General features: G+C 35.0%; 1 protein-coding gene across 1 annotated transcript; it reads right to left on the bottom strand.

Moving 5' to 3' along the window:
• Positions 1–803: 803 nt before the first annotated feature.
• On the bottom strand, positions 804–18951 carry LOC134752867 (androgen-dependent TFPI-regulating protein-like). Its single transcript, XM_063688635.1, has 5 exons — positions 18894–18951; positions 4087–4258; positions 3578–3724; positions 2109–2329; positions 804–1244 (listed from the first exon to the last, which is right to left on the bottom strand). Exons 1-5 carry the CDS (start codon positions 18932–18934, stop codon positions 1046–1048), a joined length of 780 nt encoding a protein of 259 aa, XP_063544705.1. The 5' UTR covers positions 18935–18951; the 3' UTR covers positions 804–1045.
• Positions 18952–20843: the final 1892 nt, after the last annotated feature.

The following is a 20843-nucleotide window of genomic DNA, read 5'->3' as shown; positions in this document are numbered from 1 at the left end:
AACTTGGGGTCAGCCCTCCTAGTATTTATGCGCCACATCACACGGTTGTGAATGGTTTGTGTCCAGGTTGTTGGTCGTCGTCCCGGGCTTCCTTTACCCTCTTCTATGGCAAGTACTCTTTTGGTGATGTGGTCATCTTCGCGTCTCATAACATGGCCATACCAACGCAGACGGCCTTCTCTCATTTTGTCTGGAATACTAGCAACCTTGAAAGTTCCGCGTATGTATTCGTTCCTTATTTTATCTAAACGCGTGACTCCCCCAGACCAGCGAAGCATTTTCATCTCTGGAATCCATTATTAATATATCCAGTTAGGCTTTAAATGTATGTAGGTAGTTAGGTACCTACTTAAAAAATACTTACTTATTTGTTATTTTTTATAGATAACCATTATCTTCTATTAAAAGAATTAGAAAAACCCCTCCTCCTCCTCTGGAGTTGCAGGCGTTCATAGGCTACGGAGACTGCTTATCAGGCGGGCAGTATGCTTGTTTGCCACCGACTTAGTATAAAAAACCGGCCAAGAGCATGTCGGGCCATGCTCAGTGTAGGGTTCCGTTCCCTTCCCTTCCGTCACAACAGGCTAAACTGGAGCCTAATATACCAACGACATCTTTTTTCTGGGACAAGCTTTATTTACTATAAAAAAAGGTGAATATATAATTTCATTTCAAATATAATTACAATAAAACAAGGTATTTAGTAAAAAATATTTAATGAAAAATGCATTCAACTTCCCATATCAGTAACATAGGTATATACCCTCTTTGTAGCTTAGAAATCAAAATAAAATCATCATCATCGTCTTCCTCGCGTTATCCCGGCATTTTGCCACGACTCATGGGAGCCTGGGGTCCGCTTGACAACTAATCCCAAGAATTGGCTTAGGCACTAGTTTTTACGAAAGCGACTGCCATCAGATCAGACTTCAAATAAAAGAAGATATGATCTAAAAAAATCATATCTTCTCTTAAAAAAAAGCTAAATTAAGTCAAGATCAAGAAAATGTTATTATTTAAAATAAATTTCGCAAATTTTGACCAATTAACGTACTTTTTTCGCCTTTTCTTTTTTCGTTTTCTCCTTACCATAGATTAAGTAGGAAATTGTCCACTGAATGCGATAAAATATTAATAAAAGGACGAAAACTATCGACAAAGTGAGAGGGAAATATATCGTTCCGTATAACTTCTTGAATATGGGGTATAACCATATACCTCGCTCCATGTAGGTATAGATCAAGCTGTAACAAAAATGATTTTTTATTATTAATATTTGTCAATAAACAACATTGCATCTTATTGAAGTATTATCTCTACATTCGATCAATTGCATAACTGACAATATTAGACCAATAGGGAATATTACGCGAAACTCTGGGCAGGGGGCGCCACTACCACAATCTGAAGGTCTATCGCGAAACAAGAAAATCGAGGTTTCGTTATGTCTGCCACTCTCTATGGTGTCCTATTGTGCGTGTGCATAGACAAATAGACGCGCCACCGAGCGACCGGGGGTGAGAGAAAGAATATTCATATAAAATTTGGGCAGCATAGGATTTCTTCTCTTTCACTTATAAATGAGAGATCAGTATTTCGCCATCGCCTTCTACCTATGATGCCACCCGGTCGGCGATAAGGACAAAGCATGGCACTATTTTCTCTTTCATCTTATAGAAATAAAAGCTTGAACCAAAGATAGATATAACTCCGTAATAGATGGATACAGTCTAAGGAAAAAACGTGCCTCGAAAATCAAGAAAATTTGATTCTCGTTCAGAGGGCGCTACTAGTTTTGGCCTACAGTCGTATAGATGGCGTTGACGGTTTCGTTTGTTATTTAACAATTTTAACGCATATCAGTGAAAGAACATGGGTCAAAATCATCAAAATAATTAATGCAAATAAAAAAAATCCTTTATCTATATTTAAATACATTTTATCGTATTTTACAAATCTTCAATTTTAGTTTTAAAGTGTGTCGACAGATGGCAGTGAATTTACTGGGGTTACAAAATTTACTATGACAGTACCGCTCTAGTATAAGTTACTCTATGCTTGAACCAAAAAGATTTTTTTTGCAAAAACGTATAAAAATGTATACTCACACTCCCAAATACACCAACATATAAACAAGCAGTTGCGCAATATACTTCACATGGGACCTGGGTTCGAATCTCGGCTGAAGCAATATCTCCCACAGTATCGTTGGTATTATCGACGTGTGCATGATGTGATTGGATGTGGGTGTGAGCACCTTGTCGATGAAGTCAGGGAAAATGAGGCTTCGGTCGTATAGGAATAGGGACCAGAATACTGTGAACACGAGCTGTGGAATAAAAAATATATCATTAAAATTTTATACAAAGTACCTACAGGAGTACGGTCGAGTTTACAATAGTAGATTGTGTCACAAGGGAGCAAAATGACACATTTACGGCGATGGAGTATATTAAATCCTGAACGAAGCGATAAAATCCTGAGCGTAGTGTTAACGCCCAGGTGGAAATAATTTTGCTACCATGTTTATAAATATTATTTAAGTAAAAAAAAAACAGTATGAAAAGTGTCCTAGACCAGAAAAGTGCCACTGATCCCTCCTAGTAGGTAAGAAAAGTGACATTTTGATTCCTCCTAGTGGGGAAGCAAAGCCCTTTCGGAATGGGGGGTGTGAAAAAACGTTTACAAGCCAATGTTCCAAAAAATACATATAGTTACAAATAATAACGATAAAAAATAATATATAAGTACCTACGTCGTGCTCACGAGGAACCCAAAAGGTTTTAACAGTGTTCCAAGACTAAAATTATCTATAAACTTTTCTGGAATTCGCCTAGTTTAAATATCGTTATTGACAGAACGACACTTTGCAAAACTAGGTTTTACGAAAAGAAGTACCAATTCGTTTTAAGTACTACTTTTACTAGTAACATTATTTTTTTGATGTACAAATAGGTACATTAAAAAAAATTAAAAATAAGTTTTTTTGGCGCAATTGTGTTAAACACATTTTCCGTTTTTTTAACCTTTGAAATACGTAGTTAAAATCTTTCGGGTACCTCGTGACTTGTGAGAACCTTTTGTATACACGGTGGCTAAAAAATAAGTGCATTCCCGTTGCCAGGGAGGTTTTGAGGTTATACTGAGCAACTTTTACTATGGGACCAACCACGAAATCGAGAAAAAAAATTTACCCTCCCATAGAAAATGGACCAGCGGAAATGTATGAAACATTCAACTTTTTTTTCGCGATTTCGTGGTTGGTGTCATAGTAAAAGTTGCTCAGTATAATCCCAAAACCTCCCTGGCAACAGGAATGCACTTATTTTTTAGCCATCGTGTACATAGACACTTCTCACTTACCAGACGCGACATGGCGCCGAGTCGCAGACTGTCCAACACATAGTCCAGGACTGCCCCCTCTGAGCCTACCCTGGAAGCCCCGATGACCTGTTCTCACTTACTTCTGACGCAGCCCAATGGCTGAGAACCTTGGACATAAACCTGTGACATACCTGTTATATTTTCGATTTACTTGTGACTTTTTATGCCATTCGATTGAATAATAATAACTTACCAGAGAAGCCGGCCATAGTAGAGCCGCAAATATGGTATCTCTACATCCTTTCAAGTGTTTGGGAAGGCTGTAGTTTCTTATATTACTGTTCTTTATTAGCAGGATCTCGCAGGTTAACCCAATTATGGCGTATATCATGTGAAGGAACTGAAAAAAATAATTAATCAAGGTAAATCGGAAAGAATTTCAAAAAACCCGCAATAGTTATTTACGATACAAGTGCGAAAAAGAGAAAATTCGAAACGAGTGGCGATAAATTAAAACACGACCGAAGGGAGTGTTTTAAATCGACACGAGTCAGTATTTGTTGTTATAGCGGCAACAGAAATATATATTATCATCTGTAAAAATTTCAACTGTCTAGCTATCACGGTTCATGAGATACAGCTTGGTGACAGACAGACAGACGGACAGACAGACAGACGGACAGACGGACAGAGGAGTCTTAGTAATAGGGTCCAGTTTTTACCCTTTGGGTACAGAACCCTAAAAATGTTACAAATACTCACGAAAGTCCAGCAGGTGAGATATCTTCTTCTTGTCTCACCAAAAATTCTTACTCTTTTGTCTTCTAGATCATCTTCTTTCAGATTCATTCCTACGTACACTATATTGCCTATGTGCATAGTTAGTGTGGTCACGTAACCTAGCATTCGGAGGTAACCTAGGTTCGACATTATGCTGAAAGAAATAAGGTTCTTATTAGCTTTTGAGAATTAACGGCTATTCTATATTTATATCCAGAAGCCAACAGTTTGAATAAAATACGTTTTTAATTTAGGCTTATTTAGTGACTGAGCGGCGAAGGTCTCCGTTTCAGCATAGAGTAACTTATACTAGAGCGGTACTGTCATAGTAAATTTTGTAACCCCAGTAAATTCACTGCCATCTGTCGACACACTTTAAAACTAAAAATGAAGATTTATAAAAATACGATAGAATGTATTTAAATATAGATAAATGATTTTTTGTATTTGCATTAATTATTTTTATGATTTTGACCCATGTTCTTTCACTGATATGCGTTAAAATTGTTAAATAACAAACGAAACCGTCAACGCCATCTATACGACTGTAGGCCAAAACTAGTAGCGCCCTCTGAACGAGAATCAAAATTTCTTGATTTTCGAGGCACGTTTTTTCCTTAGACTGTATCCATCTATTACGGAGTTATATCTGTCGACGCGCAGGTGATATAATTAGTAAATTCAAATAATGGTCGTATTTGCGATTTATCATAAAAGCTTGTAAGCGATGTGGATAATAAAGATCGATTAAGTACAATTACTTCAGGTGCCCGGTAAACGGGACATGTGCGAGTCCGAGCTTTGTTATTATGGTTTGATACAAAAAACTCGAAGGCGCCGGCGTCCCGCTGCGCGACTCCACTAAGACGTCCAACAAATAGAGTGTGAACTTGACACCACTTGATTTGGCGGCAATTGGCGCACTTAAAATGCCGATTGGATGTGTTCTCACGGGTTGTGTTTGGTCATTAATTATGTTAGTGAATGCAAGCCGATGAAGGGATGACATTCTATTCTGTGACTGAGCGCATGAAACACGCATCCGTGAGACTACATCTCGCCCAGTAGTCCTAACTTAGTATTTAACTCTTTTCGGAATACGCATTATGTTGTTGAGTGATCTCGCGTTATACCTAGTGTCGCGTTGAATACCTACGCCTTAAGATGTATTATCTAGTGCATCTAGCCATTCTAGACCTGTACCGCTGGCTATATTTTGACCCCTAGGTTATAAAAATATTAAAGTCAATTCTGTTTTCGCTTATGAATACTTTGTTAAGATGTAAATCTTACATTTTGTTTTGTGTCATATATATAATTTGCTTTTCTAGTAATTTGTTATTTTGTGGTAATTATTTTTTATTTTGAATTATTTTAGAGAAAAAAATATTCGAGAGAAAACATGTAACTGTGTTGCATTTAGGATAGTGTTTTTAGTGTGAAAACATAGTTTGTGTCAATTACGTCCACTGCAATCTGATACTATGTCATAATATTCTAAATGACACAAAAAAAAATTAGAGTTAAAAAAAATTACTTAGGTCGAATTTAATCGTTTAAATAGGTCCATTAAATGATTTTGTGTCTTATTAAGGCATAGCTTCATAAGATATTTGATGATTTTGTTGTAACAGGCTGTCACCGTTACAAAAGAATATTAAAGATATTAGAGTTTACATCTTATTAATTTGAAATGCGGGATAAATAAGATGTATGAATTTGTGTCACTTGCATCCACTGCATAAACAAATATTACAAAAATATTATTTGCGTTCAAACGAAGCTAGCGGGCGGTCTGAATGGGCAACGGAGGCCGTGCAGGGTGGGGCCGCGGCGTGACCTTGCCGTACGCAACGCATGTTTACTTCGCCTGTGCGCCAAATTAACGCAACTTATTCAAAGAAGTTACGCAAACAACACAACAACAAGCAACAAGCAAGCAAAGAATGCGTCGAATTATCTTTTACCTATTTAAAACTCATAGATATTGTACAATGTCACCATTATGCAAAAGAACTGTAAGTACATGTTTGATTTGCGAGCGAGCTGGCAACATTGCGCAGGGAAATCTTAAAAATATCGCGTTTACGTGAACGCCACATACATTTGTGACAGTGATAGGGAAAAGGTACCACTAAAGTAAAGTAAAAGTGCGGAAATCATCTTTACGCACGTGTATCATACAATGTTTTACTATGCATTGTGCGAGTAAATAAAAAAACATATCATGGCAAATAAGTTTAATTATTAAAAGGAGTGTTTTAAATCGACACGAGTTGCGAATTACCTATTCGCACGTGTATCGTACGTTTTACAGTACATATGGCCCTTAAACTTTCGACATATGCACGGTAAGTGCTCTTTTCCGCACTAGTGCGAGAAAGTAGCACCATATGTACTGTAAAAAAAATTGAAAACAAAAAGCACTAGTGCGGAAAAGCAGTACTTTCCGCACGATATGGCTCCGTAGGAAACGCACTTTTCGAGCACATGCATTGTAAAAAAATATATAGGACTGTATCTCCTAAACCATGCGTCGTAGCGCAAAAATAATAAAATTTTCGTTCCCCTTTATGTAACCCAAAAGTAATACATGAAAAATACAATGAATAAAAAGAAACAAAATCTTTATAGGGCTGTATTAGCTGTATCTCCTATATCGTGCATCGTATCGCAAAAATAATTAAATTTTCGCTCCCCTTTAAGAAGCCCCTAATTAGGATTTAAAAACGCACAAAAGAAAAAAAAGAGGAAAAAATCTTTATAGGGCTGTATCTCCTAAACCGTCGTAGCGCAAAAATAATCAAATTTTCGTTCCCCTTTATGGAACCCCAAACTAATATACAAAAAACACAATGAAAAAAAAGACAAAAAAAAATCTTTATAGGGCTGCATCTCCTAAATTGTGCATCGTAGCGCAAAAATAATCAATTTTTCGTTCCCCTTTAAGAAACCCTTAATTAATACTTAAAAAAAAAACAAAAAAAAAACAGGAAAAAATCTTTATAGAGCCTCCTAAACCGTGCGTGGTAGCGCAAAAATAACATATTTTCGTTCCCCTATACGGAACCCCAAAGTAATATACAAAAAACACAATGAAAAAAAAAACAACAAAAAAATCTTTATAGGGCTGCATCTCCTAAACCGTGCATCGTAGCACAAAAATAATCAAATTTTCGTTCCCCTTAAGAAACCCTTAATTAAAACTTTAAAAAAAACCAGGAAAAAAACTTTATAGAGCTATTATAGCTATATATATAGATATAATATCTCCTAAACCGTGCGTGGTGGCGCAAAAATAATAAAAGTTTCGTTCCCCTTTATGCAACCCATAATTTATATTTAAAAAAAAACGCAAAAAAAATTAAAAAAAATCATTATAGGGCTGTATCTCTTAAACCATGCGTCGTAGCGCAAAAATAATAAAAATTTCGTTCCCCTTTATGACGCCCCAAAGTAATATACTAAAAACACAATGAAAAAAAAGAAAAAGTATAACAAAAAAACTTTATGGGGCTGTATCTCCTACACCGTGCATCGTAGCGCAAAAATAATTAAAAAAACCCCTTTAAGAAACCCCTAATTAAGATTGAAAAACGCAAAAAAGAAAAAGAGAAAAAAAAATCATTTTAGGGCTGTATCTCCTAAACCGTGCGTCGTAGCGCAAAAATAATAAAATTTTCGTTCCCCTTTACAGAACCCTAAAGTAATAAACAAAAAACACAATGAAAAAAAAAACAAAAAAAAAAAAAAAACTTTATAAGGCTGTATCTCCTAAACCGTCGTAGCGCAAAAATAATCAAATTTTCGTTCCCCTTTGTGGAACCCCAAACTAATATACAAAAAACACAATGAAAAAAAAACAAAAAAAAATCTTTATAGGGCTGCATCTCCTAAATCGTGCATCGTAGCGCAAAAATAATCAATTTTTCGTTCCCCTTTAAGAAACCCTTAATTAAAACTTAAAAAAAAAAACCAGGAAAAAAACTTTATAGAGCTATTATAGCTATATATATAGATATAATATCTCCTAAACCGTGCGTGGTGGCGCAAAAATATTAAAATTTTCGTACCCCTTTATGCAACCCATAATTTATATTTAAAAAAAAAAGGCAAAATTAAAGATGTATGGCTTATAAAATAAATAAGATTAAAAAAAAAAAAGGCAAAATTAAAAAAAAAATCATTATAGGGCTGTATCTCTTAAACCATGCGTCGTAGCGCAAAAATAATTTAAAAAAAAACCCCTTTAAAAAACCCGTAATTAATACTTAAAAAAAAACAAAAAAAAAACAGGAAAAAAAACTTTATAGAGCTGTATCGCCTAAACCGTGCGTGGTACCGCAAAAACAATAAAATTTTCGTTCCCCTTTATGCAACCCATAATTTATATTTAAAAAAAACGCGAAATTAAAAAAAAAACTTTATAGGGCTGTATCTCCTAAACCATGCGTCGTAGCGCAAAAATAATAAAATTTTCGTTCCCCTTTATGCAACCCATAATTTATATTTTAAAAAAACGCAAAATAAAAAAAAAAAATCATTATAGGGCTGTATCTCTTAAACCATGCGTCGTAGCGCAAAAATAATTTAAAAACCCCTTTAAGAAACCCGTAATTAATACTTAAAAAAAAACAAAAAAACCAGGAAAAAAAACTTTATAGAGCTGTATCTCCTAAACCGTGCGTGGTACCGCAAAAACAATAAAATTTTCGTTCCCCTTTATGCAACCCATAATTTATATTTAAAAAAACGCAAAATTTAAAAAAAAAATCTTTATAGGGCTGTATCTCCTAAACCATGCGTCGTAGCGCAAAAATAATAAAATTTTCGTTCCCCTTTATGAAACCCCAAAGTAATATACAAAAAACACAATGTAAAAAAGAAAAAAAGAAAAAAAACAATAAAAAAATCTTTATAGGGCTGTATCTCCTAAACCATGCGTCGTAGCGCAAAAATAATAAAATTTTCGTTCCCCTTTATGCAACCCATAATTTATATTAAAAAAAAACGCAAAATTTAAAAAAAAAACATCATAGGGCTGTATCTCTTAAACCATGCGTCGCAGCGCAAAAATAATTAAAAATCCCCTTTAAGAAACCCGTAATTAATACTTAAAAAAAAAAAAACAAAAAAAAACCAGGAAAAAAAACTTTATAGAGCTGTTGTATCTCCTAAACCGTGCGTGGTACCGCAAAAACAATAAAATTTTCGTTCCCCTTTATGCAACCCATAATTTATATTTAAAAAAACGCAAAATTTAAAAAAAAATCTTTATAGGGCTGTATCTCCTAAACCATGCGTCGTAGCGCAAAAATAATAAAATTTTCGTTCCCCTTTATGAAGCCCCAAAATAATATACAAAAACACAAGAAAAAGAAAGAAAAAAATAATAACAAAAAAACTTTATAGGACTGTATCTCCTAAACCGTGCATCGTAGCGCAAAAATAATCAATATCCGTTCCTCTTGAAGAAGCTCCTAATTAAGATTCAAAAACGCAAAAAAGAAAAAGAGATAAAAATCATTTTAGGGCTGTATCTCCTAAACCGTGCGTCGTAGCGCAAAAATAATAAAATTTTCGTTCCCTTTTATGAAACCCCAAAGTAATAACAAAAAACGCAATGACAAAAAAAAAAAAAACAACAAAAAAAACTTTAGGGATGTATCTCCTAAACCGTGCATGGTAGCGAAAAATAATCAATTTTCGTTCCCCTTAAGAAGCCCTTAATTAAGATTTAAAAACGTAAAAAAGAAAACGAAAAAAATCTATATAGGGCTGTATCTCCTAAACCGTGCGTCGTAGCGCAAAAATAATCAACTTTTCGGTCCCCTTTATGTAACCATTAATTTATACAAAAAAAAACGCAAAAAAAAGAGTTTTTTTTATAGGGCTTGATCTCCTAAACCATGCGTCGTAGCGCAAAAATAATTAAATTTTCGTTCCCCTTTATGAAACCCCAAAGTAATATACAAAAAACACAATGTAAAAAAGAAAAAAGAATAAAAAAAACTTTATAGGGCTGTATCTCCTAAACCGTGCGTCGTAGCGCAAAAATAATCAAATTTTCTTTCCTCTTTATTCAACCCTTGATTTATATTTAAAAAAAAAACGCTTTCACTAAACTGCTGTAACTCGGAAACTTAGAATCCACAAAGGGGACTTTACTAAATTATGACACATATTAAAGCCTGACCAGTCAATATGATCATTGTCAAGAGGGCGCTGTTCATTCTCATGCATAGGGTGACAGTTCAGTATAGTATGAAAAAATATTGTATTTAATGAACATCATCATCAATGTAATTAATGTTGCTTGCCACGCTTCAACATAACAAAAATCACAATAAATTGCGTCTTAAAATAAACTTAAAAAGTCTACTAAAAATCGAAACAAAAGTAATTTTTAAGTCGCTGATGTGACATTCTCAATCAAAAGGTAGGTACCACTTTGTCGTTTACCATAAAGACGAAATTTGATTATATCTTTATACAAATAACCTGTCAGAGAAAGTGGTACCTTTTGATTAGGAACGTCACAAATGTTGGTCAGTATGAGGAGTGCAGCGTACAGTTTATTTTTAATTATATTTATATACCTACTACGGTAAGATTGATAAGACAATGTAATTATGCCTCCGAATGAAATAAATACACTGTATCGCAAAACTAAGTGGCGAGACAGCTCATAATGCCATCTCTTGGTTGGTCTTAACAAGGGTAAAGGAGATAGTATTAAGATCTCAGTCGCCAGCTGATATTGCGGCAAGTATAATAAGCACCCCACCCGCGTAGGTACCCTTCCCCGCGCACGCCATTCTTGCTTAATTGAGTTTTATTTTGCCAGATAGTAAAAAAACCGTGGACCAAAATGACCCAAATTATGAATGATGTCTCAATGTGGTATTATAATATTGTAGACGTAAACTTAATAATATGAATTTTTTTTTGTGGCAGATACAGGGTGTTAATTAGAAAAAAATTTTTTTTAAATAAAAGCGGTGGATGAATTTGACACAGATTTGTTTGAATAACATATAACAATGTTCTGTAAAGTACAACACTTCACTTACCGACTCTAATATTTTTTTAGGCGTTTTAGGATCAATATTAGGTATTTATTAAATGCCATTATACCCGTGGATGAAAATGACACAAAATGCGTGTGTACGTCGGAAGCCACTTTGCCTTTACAGGGAAACAAAGAATTTCGTCTCTAATATTTTTTTTACAGAATGCTGATTGAAAAAAGAAATACCTAAATTTCTACCTAAGCAAATACCTAGGATGACACAAAATATTATTTTTAGGTTTAGTATATGGTCTGGAAACTATATATAAAAAATAAGCAACATTAATATTCTTATAACCTCAGAAGTTATTGGTACAGGTCTATTCCTGAATAACCTAATACCTAAATTACGCTTCGATATCAGATCGTGGGATCGTAACGTGAAGGGTTCGCGAGGTTTTTGCCTAAAGAGGTTGTAAACGTTGTGATTTATTTTGTGATATCGTGAAATTATGGACTGAAAGATGAATACATAGTTCAATTTGTGCAAAGACTTGCAAAGAAGGTGAAACTGGTGGTTTCCTGTAAATCCTGTCTGGAGTTTGGACGTCGAATCTGAATCTGGTCAGTTCATTCCTTTATGTTTGATACCTATGATTTACCATTGTTAATTTGCCCACATGAGATGATCCATAAAAAAGTGGATTGTTCTGGTTTGTTGGTTTTATTTAAAATAAAACCTTAGATATTATTCTTGAGTGTTTATTATAAAATTGAATTGAGGATTTTGTCACTATATAGTTAAAGAATATTGTGGCGTTTGTCCGATGGTGATATGGTATGTAGCCTGTTTGGAGAATTTGTAATGGTTTTCCAAGACAATAAGTCGATGTTTTTATTTGATGATAAATGGATCATATCTATGAGTAAACTTAAAATTAAAATTGAGATGCTTTGCGATAGAAGTTTAAGATAGTAATCGAAGAGTAATCAACTTACGTCATTCATTTCACTATAATAATAAATAAGGGCTCAAGAGACCGCTGTTTGGCGATAAGTCCGTCTGCTGTTACGTACCGTTTTCTTTTTGTGCTCGATTGTGTACCAGTTTTTATAGTGTACCTACGGTGAAGCATTTTATTGTTTTTATTATAAACTCGTAGATGGGCTAACACGATTGAGATAATTTGAGATTCTTGATTACCTACTAACATTTTGTCTGTTTCTAGACTAGAGTTTTGAATGAGGTATTTAAAATCGAATATTTTCAAATTATGAAATTGTCGCTTTTATAACCTGTCATGGAGTCCATTGTTGGTATACCTACCCAAAAGGCTAAAAGAAACATTGAAGTTGGTTTCTTGTTTAATCCGCTAATTCATAATGCAATAAATTTCAATGCTTAGTTTTGAGCGAGTAATTAAATAATACGAAAATTGAAAAGAGACTTTTCGTAACAAACTAACGAATTATTTAGTTGTGTCATTTGAACTGACGGATATTGGTTGAAAATTGATTTTGAGAGGAACAAGAACTTACATGATTTTGTAACGAATGTTTTGACTGAGTAAAACACTCTTATTTCATCATTAATTAGTATGGGCTTCAAACTGCAGTTATTTACATGATGATAGTCAAAGTATTACAACCGACAAATTACGAGACGTAAGATGTACGCCCATTTCTGTGAAGAATACAAACCTTATTATCGATTGAAATAGAGTCTAAAGTATGTTGGCAATGAATCAGTGTACCTTGTAGGGAGTAGTTGGGTCATGTTGTACCTACTGTTTTTTTTGTTTGTGGCCGTAAGTTGTTTGGCTTTTTGGAGTACCCAATGATTTGGGTCGAGTTTTTTTTTTGGGTCGTAAAGTTGACGACACGACGTTTCTTTGATAAAGTTGTTTAGCAATAAAAAATATTGCAGATATGCTTTGGAAAGACGGCAAAAACATGACAAAAAAAAAAAACTGAAACCGAGTTAATTTGAATGATGATTAGCCAGTATTGACTAATAAGGTACATTGATGAAGTACAGTGATGTAATATGATATTTGGGAGAGTATTGGCTCTTTTTCACTGTTAATTTTTTAATTATTCGGAAGAAATAAGCAGCGCAATAATTGCAAATTCTGTTTGGATTAACTATTTTTTTTGAGACATTAATCAATTTGTCCTCACGTAAGGATGGATGGAAGGTATGTAATGATATGGTGCCTACCTAACTGAATGAAGGATACCTGGATGTAGATGCTTATTGTATGACTTGCAGCTCGAATAATAAAAGGGCGGAGTTATAATTTTCAGTTATTAAAACAATTTTAATTTCCGTTATTTTCGGCTTTAAAATTATAGTATTTTCGGCGCGTAAGAAAATTAGAAACTTGCATTGATAGTTTTGTGAGTTGTAGTAGTGGTAAAACCAAGTTTTAAACATAACAGTGATACTAAGTATAGATACACGAAATCTAAATCGGAATTACAAGTTAAATTGTAGTATGTGCGTATGTTTGTGTACGATAAAGACACGTTTTTGCTTATGAAGTGAAAACAAAGTTTCTGAAATCCGCTCTCGGATTTTTCTCTTTAGACTGATGAAGTCGAAGTGCGTAGAAAAAAACCGTTTACTTCAGATCAATAAATAACGTTGCTAGTATAAAAATCTGAAAACATCATTCGTGATAGGTACATTTATAATCGATACCTAACTATAAAAGATATCTGAAAACTGTGAATTTTAAAAACGAATGAAATGCTGTGAATTTTCTTTGTTTAGGTACTAAATCAGCGCTTTCCAGTCATATGAAACTGCTCAATATTTTTAGAGAATAAACTTTTTGGATTTTCTGGTTAAATTTTTAGTGGTATGGAAATAAAGTTTTCGAGACACTGAAATGCTAATCTAGATAAAGTGAATATTAGAGGTTCGATTCCTGGTTTGGGGCTGCTAGTAAATGCTCTATATATTTTTTGTTGAGACCAAGTAAGCCAAGTTGCAAAGAACAGTCAGTTATAGCCGTTGTCGACGCATAAGAATGTTTACCTATTCTTTGAATAATTTGGATGGTTGAATATTGGAACTGATATTCAGTTGGTTTATGTGACTTCAATGTAAAGTTATTTTAGAAAGTGAGAGTTAAGTCATTTGAGTACTGATGACTAGTGACTTAGGTGCATCACTTTGTGTCTAATCCGCTGGGCGATCGTAGGTCACATACCCGAATCAGATATATTGTCACGCATATGTAGTGAAAATGTGTTTGGTAAAGGAGGCTGCGCGGCGCCCGCAGATAATGATACATTGTGTTAGGGATGATGTCACCCGTGGTGGTGTTTATGCCTGGTGTGGCATGGTTTGGGTTCCTGTGTGGAACCGTTGGAGTGATTGGTGTATCACTTTGGAAGTGGCCTGAGTGCTGCTGGATGTGATGGTGGTCAGTGGATCATATGTGTTGTGGCCGGTGTGTCACAGGTGTTGAGATGTGACAAGGTATGTCGCATGCTCATATGTGTTGTGGCCGGTGTGTCACAGGTGTTGAGATGTGACAAGGTATGTCGCATGCTCATATGTGTTGTGGCCGGTGTGTCACAGGTGTTGAGATGTGACAAGGTATGTCGCATGCTCATATGTGTTGTGGCCGGTGTGTCACAGGTGTTGAGATGTGACAAGGTATGTCGCATGCTCGCATGTGTTGTGGCCGATGTGCTACAGGTATTAAGACTTTCGAGAGTTGAGATTTGATAGTTGAGACATGACATCTTTGTGACTTGTGATGGATGTGGTCGGTGTACGTAACACGTGCTGTGACTTGACAAGGTGTGCCACAGGTATTGAGACAATTGAGACATGACAGCTTTGTGACGGACGTGGCCGGTGGACCATGTGGTTACAGTGGGCGTGCCGTGTGAGAATGACTATAATAGAGCATGTGACAGTGGCATTTAGTACAAGCCATAGTGCCTGTTGACTAGTAGAGACTAGCGGAAAATATTCCGTGATGACAAAAGTGTCATATGACTTTAATGACAAGAGCACCTTTTTATGTGGTGGCCGAATGTGGTAAGGGCCATAGTGCTATTTGAGAAGTCACATAAATGTTTTAACAACTAGGTGTTATTTTAATCAACGTAACTTTTAATGAAATTGATGATGTTAGAAAGAAAATAAACTGAAACTGTTCATTGTTGCTTGTTACTTTGTACTTATGCTAGAGTTCATTCGATTCATTTCATTGATTATTTATCGTTGTACTCTTAATGATGTTCATGGCAGAATAAACTTCGTTAGTTAGGTCGGATCTTCGACGATCGTTCGTCGAAAGTTAGGTCGGATCGGTAGTGATATTAATTGCCGAATGGATCAAAGTGTTCTGTAGTGATATTAAAAGCCGAATGGATCTTAGTGATCTGTAGTGATGTTAATAGCAGAATGGATCTTAGTGATCTGTAGTGATATTAGTGGCAGAATAGCCGAACGGTAAAGTTAAATTAAAGTTTGCTGAGTTGTCATATGTGATGACAATTTAATAGCTCATTGCACACGAGGACGTGTGACAGTCAGGATCGCCGTGTCGACGCGCAGGTGATATAATTAGTAAATTCAAATAATGGTCGTATTTGCGATTTATCATAAAAGCTTGTAAGCGATGTGGATAATAAAGATCGATTAAGTACAATTACTTCAGGTGCCCGGTAAACGGGACATGTGCGAGTCCGAGCTTTGTTATTATGGTTTGATACAAAAAACTCGAAGGCGCCGGCGTCCCGCTGCGCGACTCCACTAAGACGTCCAACAAATAGAGTGTGAACTTGACACCACTTGATTTGGCGGCAATTGGCGCACTTAAAATGCCGATTGGATGTGTTCTCACGGGTTGTGTTTGGTCATTAATTATGTTAGTGAATGCAAGCCGATGAAGGGATGACATTCTATTCTGTGACTGAGCGCATGAAACACGCATCCGTGAGACTACATCTCGCCCAGTAGTCCTAACTTAGTATTTAACTCTTTTCGGAATACGCATTATGTTGTTGAGTGATCTCGCGTTATACCTAGTGTCGCGTTGAATACCTACGCCTTAAGATGTATTATCTAGTGCATCTAGCCATTCCTGAATAACCTAATACCTAAATTACGCTTCGATATATCTATCTTTGGTTTCAGCTTCAGCAAAAATCCATATTAAATCACATTTACAATCGGGTCTATCGCGAATTTATTTTGCTACCTTTATTTACCGACGTTTCGAAACAGGTATCTTTTTTGGTTTGAAAATGTGATGTCTACCCTAAACTTTAAATACACTTTTCGTCGGGTAGTCACACAAATCTCTGTTTTGACATTTTTCTGGGACGAGCCGCGACCACGACCATTGAAACCTGTGTCGAAACGTCGGTAAATAAGGGTAACAATAGTTGACCAGACGACAACGTTGACCAGAGTTGATCATCGTTGATTTTTTCATTGTGATTGACATCTGTATATACAATTTATAGATAACAATAGTTGTTTGTTATGCAAGGCTGCAGGGTGGTTATTTGGTATGAGTGTTGAAATTGAAAGTTGAGTGAGCGAAGGAATGTAAGATTGAACCATGAGCGAAGCGAATTTAAAAGCTTTTAAAAAAACAATAAAAATATAAAAATAATCATTTCATTTTGCCCTCTATTTAACATATCAAATTTAAGACATAACACTCAAATCCAAACAAAATAAACAAGAGAAAAGCACACATATTCACCGTGTTCGAAATTCAAATGACTTTTGCATGCTAGCGGATAAAATAGACTTTTGCACGCAGATTTCGCGCTATAAACTAAGGTTTTCCGAGCGAGTGAGGTGAAAAATAAATTCGCGATAGACCCGATTGTAAATGTGATTTAATGTGTTCAAAACGGGAAACTTTTAAATGTTATTCAGCAAAAATCCTCTCGTATATCCGGATGTTCATGTCTGCAGGTCGCATTTTTCAACAGATTCTCATAAAATTTATTAGGTTATAAAATTACCTATATCAAAGGTATTGGTGGTAGCGCATGTTTTTTCCTTAGACTTCGATCATCTTATACGGAGTATGGATGGTATAGAAAGGATCGCAATCTCTTATGGCAGAATTGTTGCAAAAGTAACCGCTTTCAGCTTTAAATAATAGTTCCTAATCTCTCCGGTGGCGCTAGTTAGGCTCTGGGACATGAGTATAACATGAACCATATAAGGCAACAAATAACCCGACCAAGTTACGTAGGTTGTTTTTAGGAGTATTTCGGTGTATGGTGGCGCCGCCTAATTACTGTTTTTTGATGGACACTTTTCATATATAGAGATTTGGCTCCTTTATATAGTCTCCATGATACGGAGTTATATAGGTCATTGATAAGACTAAGTATTTGTACACCTTCATGGTAGATCGCAGAGCACTCACTGTCATCTGTATTTACCTGTGTTTCACAAATAAATATTACTTACTTACGTCATGGAGCTAAAGGCACGGCCTTCAGCGAGATTAGCATCCACGAAGGTCAAAAGGTTAAAACTAGTTTTAAAGGTTGCTTACTTTGTTATTGTTCAAATTCCACCTTCATATGTTTGTTATTTTTATACTTTGATTATTCATTTATAGGTTTGGATCAATATATTTGAATTTAAAGTTAACTTAAATATTTATCTGTGAAAAATACTTCCTTACTACTTAATACTTTTACTTACTTAATACTTAATTGTTCTTATTAAGAAATGTCTTAATAAGCCAACTGGGTTCGTAGCCAACGTGCAATCGTTAACGCTCTGTAGCGAACGAAACGCAACTGTCACTGTCGCACTAATAGGGAAGAGTGATAGAGAGAGATGACTACGATACGCTACGGAGCGTTTACGATTGGCACGTTGGCTACGCGCCCTGGTGTGGTAAGAATTATCTATCAATTGCATTATATTTATCTACACATAGATAATAACAAAAACCTAACCTATCAAAATCGATTTAATTACGCGAAGCTCATATACATAGGTATATTGTATTGTATTAAAAGCGGGTCTCTAATATTGTTTGACATAATTATTAAAAGTCATAATCATAGAGTAACTTATACTAGAGCGGTACTGTCATAGTAAATTTTGTAACCCCAGTAAATTCACTGCCATCTGTCGACACACTTTAAAACTAAAAATGAAGATTTATAAAAATACGATAAAATGTATTTAAATATGGATAAATGATTTTTTTTATTTGCATTAATTATATTTATGATTTTGACCCATGTTCTTTCACTGATATGCGTTAAAATTGTTAAATAACAAACGAAACCGTCAACGCCATCTATACGACAGTATATAAGCCAAAGCTAGTAGCGCCCTCTGAACGAGAATCAAATTATCTTGATTTTCGAGGCACGTTTTTTCCTTAGACTGTATCCATCTATTACGGAGTTATATCTATCTTTGTCATAATGTAATGATTGTCATATTATCATTAGTCATAATTTGGTATTTCTCAGAAACGCGTAACTTTTCAGGATTGCCATAAAACAAACCTAACCTAACCTAACCAATCTACAGGATAACCCGAGGAAAATCCTGAAAAGTTAACGGTTACGGTTACAGAATTATGACTAATGATAATATGACAATCATTGCATTATGACTTTCAATAATTATGTCAAACAAAGGGACCCCATTAAAAGCACATATACCCATTCATTTATTAAATATTACAACAAAATAAATGTTTTATCACTGAATTTCACTTACGAATACGTATAAGCATATATATATCCGTACCTTTTCAAATCCTTTAAAAACACGCAAACTAATATGTACATGTCCACTCTACGGAAAGGAATACTCGTCACTGAGTAACATAACGGAACGTAACCACTTTAGAAAGACCTCTCACTTAGTTCGGACAAGCACTTGTATTACCATTAAATTAGTAGACATGAGAATCGAGGTAGCTCAAACTATACTGGTTCATTCACTCACACCATAAAAGCCTAAGTCACTAACATTTTTATTTGATTTCGGACCTAATTTACAAAAAGACTAGGTGTATTTTTGAATGTGTAATATTAAATTATCGTGTAGGGTTCACGCCGTTCGATGATAACTGTAAATAGTTCTAATTTCAAAAAAGGTGTATCTCAATTGAAAAGTTGGAGGCGTTAAGCCAATTTGATAATTAAGCATTGAGTGCGTGTGGTGAATATTCGGTTTTATTACAAAGTGTTAGAGTTTATATTTTAATAAATATAGTTTCAGATTTTGAAATCCGTTGTGTATGCTAATCAATGTATTAATTAGTAAATTAAGAGACACGAACTCATCGCCAAAAAGCCGCTCCTATACAATCGAAGTTGTTCTCATTTCAAAAAGGCATGCTTAAATTACTTGACAGTTGGCACGAACATTTAAAAATTTTTGCTAGGGACACCCTGTATATCTTTGCCTGGTACTCGTGTGTTCTGTCGCGTCCAAGGGCCTGACATTCTTTGATAGAGAAAGATAGTCTTATTGCGATTCTTATAAGAGGAAAGAGAAAATAGTGCCATGCTTTGTCTTTATTACCGACCGGGCATTTTTTCATGGTCGGGTTATGGCATCATAGCAAGGAGGCGATGGCGAAATACCGAAACCGAAATTTATAAGAGTGAAACAGAAAAAGGATTATGCTGCCATACATGAAACTGTCAATACATGAATATGTCTTGCTCTTACCCCTAATAGCTCGGTTTCATGTTTATAACTACTTGTATATAGGTATACTATGTCTATGGTCACGTTAAAATTCAAATGTCATGTTATTTCATGGCGGTGGCAAGTTTCGTGTGACTCTTAAGGCCGTTCCATCGGTTTGCCGCTGTCTTTGTCATATTTCGCAAGTAAGAACGGGAAAGAACATACGCGCCAAGTGTCAATTTTAATCGAATTTTGTCGGTTTTTATTTATTTTAAAAACGTTACCTTACAATATCGAAATTCTAAAGCTATGAAATTAGTATTTATGTTAAGATTGTTTTTTTTTGTTTATAGTATCACATAATAAATAACCGAGTAAAGTACGATTAAAAGTCCGAGTTAGAGGTTACTTTGGGAATTAATTGTATCGAGCGAAGTGTCATAATTCGTGTATCGGAAGCTATGTTGTTAAAGATAATATAGTCAAGAACTACATATATTTTTTCCACATGTACGAATATCAACGCCTCTTAGAAAAACATGATCATATAAGGAGATTTAACTGGGTGCTTACGCTTGTTTACTATTTGTATTTTTCTGTATTCTCTTCTTATTCAACGTGCTTAATCAATTACTTACCATGCACCTTTCAAATGGCCTGGTACAAAATATTGTCTAAATGGTTTGATATACCAAACATAGCCCACGAATGTAACGCTTATGTTACATAAGAATATGAACCAAAATACGGTGATAAGTAGCTGTAAATAAGACAAGAAAATATTAATTAAAATTGACACTTCAGATACAGGTTGTTTTTGTTATGTCTAATCGTGGGTTGTATATGTAAGTCACACTCAACAACTTTTACTATAGGGCCAACCCCCAAAAAAATCTGCTTTTCCATCGAAAACATTGATAATTGATATACCTATCATTCGCCGAAAGTGGTCGGACATAACAAAAACATTGTGCAAAAAATACTTTTACGAGGACGAAGATGCGAGCAGACATTAAATTAATAATAAAAGTAAACTGTTAAGTAAGTAAGTAAGTA

Source organism: Cydia strobilella, chromosome 25 (genome assembly GCF_947568885.1).
Source record: "Cydia strobilella chromosome 25, ilCydStro3.1, whole genome shotgun sequence".
NCBI lineage: Eukaryota > Metazoa > Arthropoda > Insecta > Lepidoptera > Tortricidae > Cydia > Cydia strobilella.
Note: the sequence above shows the minus strand (reverse complement) of the source record. Positions and strands in the feature narration are given on the sequence as shown.